General features: G+C 37.3%; 1 protein-coding gene across 3 annotated transcripts; it reads right to left on the reverse strand.

Moving 5' to 3' along the window:
- Positions 1–393: 393 nt before the first annotated feature.
- LOC149892728 (uncharacterized) lies at positions 394–7,678 on the reverse strand. 3 transcript variants are annotated; one of them, XM_090080145.1, is made up of 5 exons: positions 7,603–7,678; positions 1,527–4,346; positions 1,235–1,300; positions 919–975; positions 394–761 (listed from the first exon to the last, which is right to left on the reverse strand). In XM_090080145.1, the coding sequence occupies exons 2-5, from the start codon at positions 4,315–4,317 to the stop codon at positions 442–444; spliced, it is 3,234 nt and encodes a 1,077-aa protein (XP_089936271.1). In that variant the 5' UTR covers positions 4,318–4,346; positions 7,603–7,678; the 3' UTR covers positions 394–441. The 3 variants fall into 3 exon arrangements, with proteins under 3 accessions (XP_089936271.1, XP_089936273.1, XP_089936272.1); XM_090080147.1 differs by having other exon boundaries at positions 7,609–7,675; XM_090080146.1 differs by lacking the exon at positions 7,603–7,678 and having other exon boundaries at positions 1,527–5,351.
- Positions 7,679–9,593: the final 1,915 nt, after the last annotated feature.

Consider the following 9,593-nt stretch of genomic DNA (forward strand, 5'->3'; position numbering starts at 1 on the left):
AGAGTAAGAGTTCATAAAAAAGCCTCGCTATTTTGCTGAAGAAGAAATGGATGTCTAGATCTTTTAAAATAAGGAACTTTTTGATTTCTTTTTCCGAAAAATGGTTGGAGCAGTTTTCCTTTTTTAAATTTCACTTATGCAGTTTAACATCACAGGAAATATTATTTTGCTTTTTAACAAACTCTTAAAAACATCAGAAGTAATTCTAAATGCAACTCTATTAAAAGTTTTCACAGAATAACAAAACGACTTCTTTTTTTTTTTTTTAAAGATAAAAAAAAGTTTGAACTATCTTTAAATAAGAAATGTGAGAACAGTTTAACAGAACTTCTTGTTTATTATGTCTTTAGCGAAACAGATAAAAATATTTGCAAAAGCATAGATAAAACAAACTACACAAAAGGCCCATCTTTATTGCCAAACTGAACAAACTTATCTAAACTACATAAATGGTTTCACGATATTGCCATATTGAACAAACTTTTCTAAACTACCCTCTTTTTGAATTTTTAGCTTCATGTTTTTAATTTTGTCTTTAATATGGCTTTGGTAGGAGTACTTTTGCAAGACATGAATGAGCTTGTCACTGCTATGATTTGCCAAGATGCCAAGGTAATCTTTGTACGAGCAACTTGAGCTTACATCTGTAAACACGTCTTGCAAGATGTATGCCAACACCAAAGCTGCACATCGTGGAAAACTTCTGGTGTTGAACCATTCGTTGTGGCCAGGGCAAGCATTCAGCTCTTCAACTATTTCATCTAAAATTTTACAAACTCAAGTCATAACACAAAGTGATTAAATCAAATATTCATTTGGTTCTGAAGTAAGACAAGATTTATTCTGTTTTTTTATTTATTTTTTTTTGTTGACCTTATTGTTTGCACTGATAGCAATAACTGGTTTTTGAAAGATTACCTAAATGGCATTGGCTAACTTCTGCTTTGTTTTCCTTTGTTCTTGGCTGAGTTGATCCTGAAATAAAATAAAACCATGTTCATTTTTCTAATTCATAAAAACCATCAACAGTTTCTAAGTGTTAGAGATGATAACAAGCTGTGCATGATTTCTAACGGTGATGTTTCTAACTTCATCATTAGAAATCGGGTAGACACAACTTTCTAAAAGTGCACTTAGCAATGATGGCTAGTTTTTGTTAACAGTTAACCATCTGAAATTGTGCAAGAAGAGGTTTGTGTTTATATATCTTTGTATAAATTAGGTTTTACATTACCGATGAGTTCTTGAGTGAAAGATGGCATTTCCAACTTGATTTTTTTTCTTCTTGGATCTTTTACTTCTAAAACATAATCAGTTTTAGTATCATTCACTTGTATAAACATTTAAGCAATCACAGAATTAGTCCTGCAACAAATACATACACACTTCTGTGTTGTTTTTTTGTTTTGTTTTGTTTTTTTTACAGCTCTAACAATAACAATAGAGCAAGGAGTTGATTTGGGCATTTTCATTTTTTGAAAGCGTGTTGAGATTTGCATAAAAATCAAAAATCAAAAAGAATTTACCTCTGGATGTAGAGGCAAGACTTTGGCTAAATAGGCTACCAACAGATTGAACAGCATAAGGTGAGAGCTGCTTTGCAAGAACAGTACCAGCCTGTTGGACAGGAACAGCTGAAACTGGATCAGATGAAAGAAACAAACTGGGTTTGGCCAATGTTTGCTGAAAAGCAACAAGGCTAGGAGTCAGAGGAACAGAAAAGACCTCTTTTGAAGGACAGAAAGCGACTTGCTGAGAAGGAGAAGCAGAAACAGGTTTGGCAACCACTTGCTCATTAAAGTAAACTGGAGAAAGTTTTGCATGGTGTTCAATAAAATCCGGTTCATCAGGAAATAATGTTAATGCAAGAGGAGAACAAGCTGTGCCAACAGGAACAGCTAGAGTCTGATCTACATCCATACAAACAGCTTGTTCGTTAGGAACTAGTTGTGCAAGAGCAGGGGATAGTTCAAGAACTGGACCAGCGATTGTTTGTTCAGATGGAACAGACGAAACAGGAGTTGAGGTAGGTTCACACAAGAAATCTACGGCATGGTCGTTGCTATCCTCTAAAGGAACATTGTTTTCTACAGCTGGAGAAAACGGAACCACTGTGGTACAGCTGAAAGTAGCAGCACATTCTTCAGAGTCAGAACCGGAGTCTAAATCTTCCTCAAAGATGTCCTCAACCTCATGAAAACCGTACTCCTCTGCATTAGTTTGGAGCCAGTCCATCACATCCTTCTCCTTCTTTGGTGGTCTCTCAGACTTTTCAACAGTCAAAGACTCTATGACTCCGAAGGACTGTCCGATGCCCAGGGCAAAGCGCAACTCCTCTGCAGCGTTCCACTGGGACACATAAAAGCTATCCATTGTGTTCCTGCTGTGCTTCATGTAGAGTGTAGCAAACCGCTCGCGATCTTCTTTGCTGTTGTTGGCAAAGTAAGTGGCTATCGAACCGCGAATGCAAGTGGGAGTAAGACGCTTCATGGGAATGTTTACTTGGCTTTTTCTGAAGCAGGACGTCAGGCAAGAGGAGATAGCAGAGGAACCCATCTGGTAAACAGGCACTCTAGTTGCACCGAGTGTCACACATTCGTCTTTGTTGGGTCTCATCGATGGAAAAAGGGGCCTGTAGCAGTCGCTCAACTCCAAAACAGTCTTGGTGTCTGCAGCCATGTAGTGAGAGTCGTTGACAAGAAGGTCTCTGTATCTCAGCAAATAAATATCGATCAACACTTTCAAGTCGTTCGGCACTAGAATGTTTTTGGCTCCGTACTTGTATGCTGTTTTGTAGCGCTCTTGCACAATGCAATATCCACACTCACTCTTCTCAGCAGCCATGTAGTCTCTAATGTTTAAAAGAGCAATGTTAGATTTTCTTAAACTGTTAATTACAGTGACAGAGAGCAGAAGATGGTTTCGTAGAGACACAGCATTGTCTCTAGTCGGTGTAAGAGACGGCTTTCTAATCGATTCCACTAACTGTCTTACGTATGCAGACTTGCCATATTCGTTCAGCAAACTGACATTGATGATGTTGATGCATTTTTTGCTTTTCACAAGGCTCCTCCTCAAAGAACGAAAGGGCCTCAGCACTTTTTGTAACTCCTCCACCTTGCAGCGCAAACGTCGGATGGCCTCATGAGAAAGTCCGAAATAGACATTCCTGGCTTCACTGAAACGAAACAGGAGACAAAGGTAGACAAGGCGGTTGTACAACGTGTGACAAGACATGGCTTTTGTTTGGTCAAGTTCACTCAGCTTGGAATTGAGCTGAATGTTTTTAAAGTGCATGGAAAAGTATCTATCCTCCAAAACGTTGGAATTGGTGAGAGCGTTCGGGTGCAGCGTCAGCGTGCTGTCACAACATGTCAATATTTCAACAACTGCATTTTTGTAGATCTTTGCTTGTGACAAAGTGTTGTTGTTGGCTACCACAAGCCACTTTTCAAAATCTCTGAAGAGCTCATCTGCTGACTGGTAATAAAAGTGAAAAGCATCTTTGTCCAGCTGAAACAAGAGTCTCTTATCTTCTGTCAAGACGGAGGAGTTGGAAACCAAGTGCTTTAAGGAATTAAAATCAGAGTCTAGGACGGATTCGGTGTTCAGCTCTTTGTTTTCTACAGAGGTGCAGTGGTTTGCAGAAGGAGCCTCGGACGAACCAGCAACTGATGAGGGCAAGCTTAAAAGAGGATCAGAGGAAAGAACCGGAGAAGAAAAAGAGGAGGAAGGCCCAGGAGCAGAGGATGCAGAGCCTGATGCAGACGCTTGTTCAGCTACTGGCTTAATACCAAAGAAGGCAGGTCGAATAAATTGAGGGACATAGAGCTTGTCGTTGTCGTATCGCTTTGCCTCTGCAATCTTTTGTTTGATCGTCTTGGAATCGTAGAAATGAGTCTCTTTCAAGTGTATGTCCAGTCGGTCGTAATACTTCCAACATTGCAAACAGGGGTAAGGTTTTGGACAGCCGGACTTGCGTTCGAGACGAGCATGCTGAAACTTCCTGACCATTGCAGAGTAAAAGATGGAAGCTTCATCCAAAGTCCAAGAATGATCTTTTTTAGTCAAGTGTCTTTTAATGCTTGTGGAGGAATGTTTGCACAAAGGCATCGGACAGCTAACAGCGTACCTCTTCTTGGTACCATAGAAAGGTACAACCCTGTTTACGGAGCCACACGCTGCAACTAATGCGGCCCTGACTTTGTTTTTGAGCTTTAAGTCTCTCTGTTCTTGTGACTGCCTTCTTTTCTTTTTTTTCGCTTTAGAGTTCGGAGAAGGGGCAACAACAGTGTTGTTTTCTTGTGAAGAAGACATGTTCAGGTGTTTGTTTGCAACGGTTTATGCTAAAAAAAAGAAGACAGTTAGTGAGAGTGTTTTTCTTCTGCCTGCATCCTGGAATCCTGGAATGTTTACAACTGCAGGGAAGAGCTGTGTTTTTTCGAATCCTCTGCAAAAGAGAAAAAAGAAAGAAAAGAGAGCAACAAGAAGAAACAAAGTTTCCACTAGCAAATGAAAAAGAATGAGAGCAACTAGCATTACATGCATGGTGGCAGCAGTGATTGCTATTATGAGAAGGAGAATGAGAAAAAAAAAAAAAAAAAAGAAACAAATAAATAAAGAGATGGAGTTTGAGAGGATCTCGCAACCATATGACTCAAAGAAAGAAACTGTGTTGAAAAAAGGCAAGAGAGGGCAAATAGAACTTGCTAACAAGGACAAATGACAGACATAACTACAACAGTAACAACTCTCATTGCAAGCATAATAACAACAGCATCAGCATCACTGACTCAGAGAGTGTTGACATAACAAAAAAGAAAACAAAAGTACAAGCCAAGTGGGGGAACATTAACAAACACTCATTGCAACTATAACAACAACAACAACAACAGCAACAGCATCACTGACTCAGAGGGTATTGATAAAAAAAAACAAGCAAAACAAAAACAAACAAAAAAACAAATAAAAAAACAAAACAAGCAAATTGGGTGAACAGTAACAACTCTCATTGCAAGCATAATAACAACAACAGCATCAGCATCAGCATCACTGACTCAGAGAGTGTTGACAAAATAAAATAGACAATAAGCAAGCAAAGTGGGTGAACAGTAACAACTCTCACTGCAAGCATAATAACAACAACAGCATCAGCATCAGCATCACTGACTCAGAGAGTGTTGATAAAATAAAACAGATTATAAACAAACAAAGTGGGTGAACAGTAACAGCTCTCATTGAAAGCATAATAACAACAACAGCATCACTAACTCAGAGGATATATAAAAAAACAAACAAACAAACAAACAAAACAAAAACAAAAAAAAAACAAGCAAAGTGGCTGAACAGTAACAGCTAACAGCTATCATTGCAAGTAAAATAACAACAACAGCATCAGCAACATCATCACTGACTCAGAGAGTGGTGATAAAATAAAACAGATTAAAAAACAAGCAAAGTGGCTAAACAGTAACAACTATAAATACAAGTAAAATGACAAAAGCAGCAACAGCATCACTAACTCGCAGGGTGTTGATAAAAAAAAAAGCAACAAACAAATAAAGCAAGCAAAGTGGGTGAACATTAACACTCATTGCAACTATAATAACACCAACAGCAACAGCATCAGTGACTCAAAGGGTGTTGATAAACAAAAACAAAGGCACAAACAAAACAAGCAGAGTGGGTGAACATTAACAACACTTATTGCAAGCATAATAACAACAACAGCATCAGCATCACTGACTCAGAGAGTGTTGATAAAATAAAATAGATTATAAACATGCCAAGTTTGTGAACATTAACAAACACTCATTGCAACTATAACAACGACTACAGCAACAGCATCACTTACTCAGAGAGTGTTGAGAAAAAAAACAACAAAAAAAACAAAAACAAAACAAAACAGAAAACAGAAGTACAAGCCAAGGGGGGGAACATTAACAAACACTCATTGCAACTATAACAACAACAACAGCAACAGCATCACTTACTCAGAGGATATTGATAAAAAAAACAAACAAACAAACAAACAAAACAAGCAAAGTGGCTGAACAGTAACAGCTATCATTGCAAGTAAAATAACAACAACAGCATCAGCAACATCATCACTGACTCAGAGAGTGGTGATAAAATAAAACAGATTAAAAAACAAGCAAAGTGGCTGAACAGTAACAACTATAAATACAAGTAAAATGACAAAAGCAGCAACAGCATCACTAACTCGCAGGGTGTTGATAAAAAAAAAAGCAACAAACAAATAAAGCAAGCAAAGTGGGTGAACATTAACACTCATTGCAACTATAATAACACCAACAGCAACAGCATCAGTGACTCAAAGGGTGTTGATAAACAAAAACAAAAGCACAAACAAAACAAGCAAAGTGGGTGAACATTAACAACACTTATTGCAAGCACAATAACAACAACAGCATCAGCATCACTGACTCAGAGAGTGTTGATAAAACAAAATAGATTATAAACAAGCCAAGTTGGTGAACATTAACAAACACTCATTGCAACTGTAATAAGAACAACAGCAACAGCATCACTGACACAAAGGGTGTTGATAAACAAAAACAAAAACACAAGCAAAGTGGGTGAACATTAACAACACTCATTGCAACTATAACAACAACAACAGCAACAGCATCACTGGCTCAAAGGGTGTTGATAAAATAAAGAAATAAAAACAAAACAAGCAAAGTGGGTGAACAGTAACAACTCCCATTGCAAGCATAATAACGACAACAGCAACAGCAACACCATCACTGACTCAGAGAGTGTTGATAAAATAAAATAGATTATAAACAAGCCAAGTTGGTGAACATTAACAAACACTCATTGCAACTATAACAACGACTACAGCAACAGCATCACTTACTCAGAGAGTGTTGAGAAAAAAAAAACAAAAACAAAAAAAAAACAAAACAAAACAGAAAACAAAAGTACAAGCCAAGTGGGGGAACATTAACAAACACTCATTGCAACTGTAACAACAACAACAGCAACAGCATCACTTACTCAGAGAGTGTTTATAAATAAAACAAAAAACAAAAACAAGAAACAAAAATACAAGCCAAGTGGGTGATTACTAACAGCGCTAACAGCAGCAACAACAGTGTCTTTAGAAACAACAAACAAGTACAACAGCAACAACTGCTTTTACAGAGTATAACAATAACAACAACATGGCACTAACAACAACAAAAGGGTTGGAATAAAAACCTGTAGGCAAAAGGAGAGCTGCATTCAGACAAGATCGATTACAAAGAGGCTCTTCTTTAGGACAGAGGAGAAACTGCTTTTGAGGGACAGAGGGACTTTTGTTGTTGTGGTTGTTGTTGTTGTTGTGCAGAAACCAACAAACTTTTATTGAACCGAATATAACCGAATATAACCGAAAGTCTTGTTTGCTTCTGTTTTGTGCCATCAAGAAGGGAAAACAAAACATCACAAAACAAACGAAGCAAACGAAACAAACAAACAAACAAACGAACGAAACAAACAAAAAAAAAAAAAAATTAAAAAAATTAACAAACAAACAAACAAACAAACAAGCAAACAAACAAAAACAAATAAGAAAAACAGAAAACGCAGTACCGAAACCTCGCCATTTTTTATCCTTCCTCAAGCTTTCTCTGGGCGCCAAAGACCGAGAAAGTTGAGCAAACGTGACGTTGAGGGGGGGGAGGGGGGTACTTAAGGACAGCAGACCGACCAATGGCACGCTTAGGAGAGACCCACGTGAATGCTACATTTTCTTTCTATGTACGCTGAATCCGCTCAAAGTCTGGAATTTCCAGCATTCACGTGTCATCACTCCAGCCACCAGATTGGCCCACACTTTGCACACTTTCAAGACTAGAAACTCACTTGTGCTCAATTTGAGCAAAAAAAAAAAAAAACTAAGTCTCGCATGGCGACAACTTTTCCAAAAGCAAACAAAGGCAAACGAAGGCAAACGAAGAAAAAACAAAAACAAATAAACAAAAACAAAACCGAATAGGGAGAGAGAGAGTGAGTCGACTCATTTCTTTCGACTGCCTTAAACGAGAAGTCTAAAACGTTTAAAAGTTGAAAACTAAGTTTTTTAAATGAACTGCACCGAAAAAACTTTACGACAGTTTAGCTGGTTAAAAACGCAGAGGAAAATATTTTATAAAATTTAAGCGTTCTAAAGATGTCCATTTTTGTTTTTGTTTTTTTTTATTTTGGTTTGTTTCTGGCTTGTTTCTTTCTTTAAATTCTAGCGATCGAGCATATTTGAACGGTTTCATCAACCTGTCGGCGCACGTGCTCGAGAGCTAGAACTTTGATTGCTTTTGTTGTTGAGAATTGAGAATGTCCGAGCAGGTTTTTTTATCGATTTCATCGCTTGTGGCGAGGCAAAAATCAAAACGCTTTTTGGACGAAAGAAAAGAGATTAAAAGGAAAAAAGAGAAGAAAAAAAAAACAAAAAAATAGGTTATGTGTTATGAACATTTATTTTCTCACGCGATGACGTCTAGTTTTGTTAGAGTAATTAAAATATGGTATCAAGTTTGTAATTTCTATCTTATTTTTAGTTACGGATAATTGCCAATTATGTCACGTTTAGTATACACAACGCTGTTTTCTTAATAGCAATATGATACAAACAAGTTATAAAAAAAAAAGCGTTCGCTCGATCTTCCTTAGTCAGTTGAACAAAAAGAAATTTTCACAACATATGATTGATTTGGTTGTCCTAGCAAGCTGTTTTAGCAAACGGCTAGAGGTTGCAACTGTTGTTCATTGAAAACGAAAAATCTAGCGTCAGCAACAAATTTTTGAATACATAATGTACGCAAAAGTGGCACTAACAAATGAAAATGTAAAAAAACTGTTTACCTTGATGCCAGACTCGCAGAGATGTTGTCGCTCGTTGCTATCGACTGCGAACAGCTTTGTTGTTTTTCGAAGTGCCTCTTCATTCTACTTATAGCCGAAGTTTTGGCTTCGAAAAAAAATACGAACGTCGTTAAGCTCAACGAGCTGCTTTAATTGTTGTTCGTGCGAAAACGAAATGCTTAAAACGGATAAAAGTGTTGGCGTAATTACACTTTTCGACCGCGATGCAGTTTGTCAACTCTAGCGTACTTTTTTGGCTCGTGGAGCAAAAGCCTCATGATAATAGCAAAGGCTTAAAATGTCTTAACATGTCAGCAAAGGCTTAATATGCTTAATAAACTGTGGTTAAGTTTTTGCGGTGCAGTTCATTTACAACTTAATTTGCAACTTGCTGGCACAAGCAAACGTTTATGACTTCTCGTTTAAGACAGTTGAGCGAAATCAGTCGACTCACTCATTCTCCCTTTTCTGTTTTGTTTTTGTTTTGTTTTTTTGTTTTTGTTTTTGTTTTTGTTTGTTTTTTTTTTTTCTTTGTTTGTCTTTTGTTTAAAATGTAAAAAACTCGAAAGGAAAGTTGTTGCTTTGTTTGCTTATTGAAAGTTTTCGCCAGTTGCAAGACTTAGTTTTGTTTTTGTTTACTTATTAAAATATCGAGGAAAATATTTGAGGACATCGCATTCTAATGGTGCCTTTATAACAACATCTAACGATTTAACGTTTAA

This window comes from Hydra viridissima, unplaced genomic scaffold, assembly GCF_058129835.1.
Source record: "Hydra viridissima isolate aposymbiotic clone 2 unplaced genomic scaffold, HvirCarnegie_v1 scaffold_2, whole genome shotgun sequence".
Lineage (NCBI taxonomy): Eukaryota > Metazoa > Cnidaria > Hydrozoa > Anthoathecata > Hydridae > Hydra > Hydra viridissima.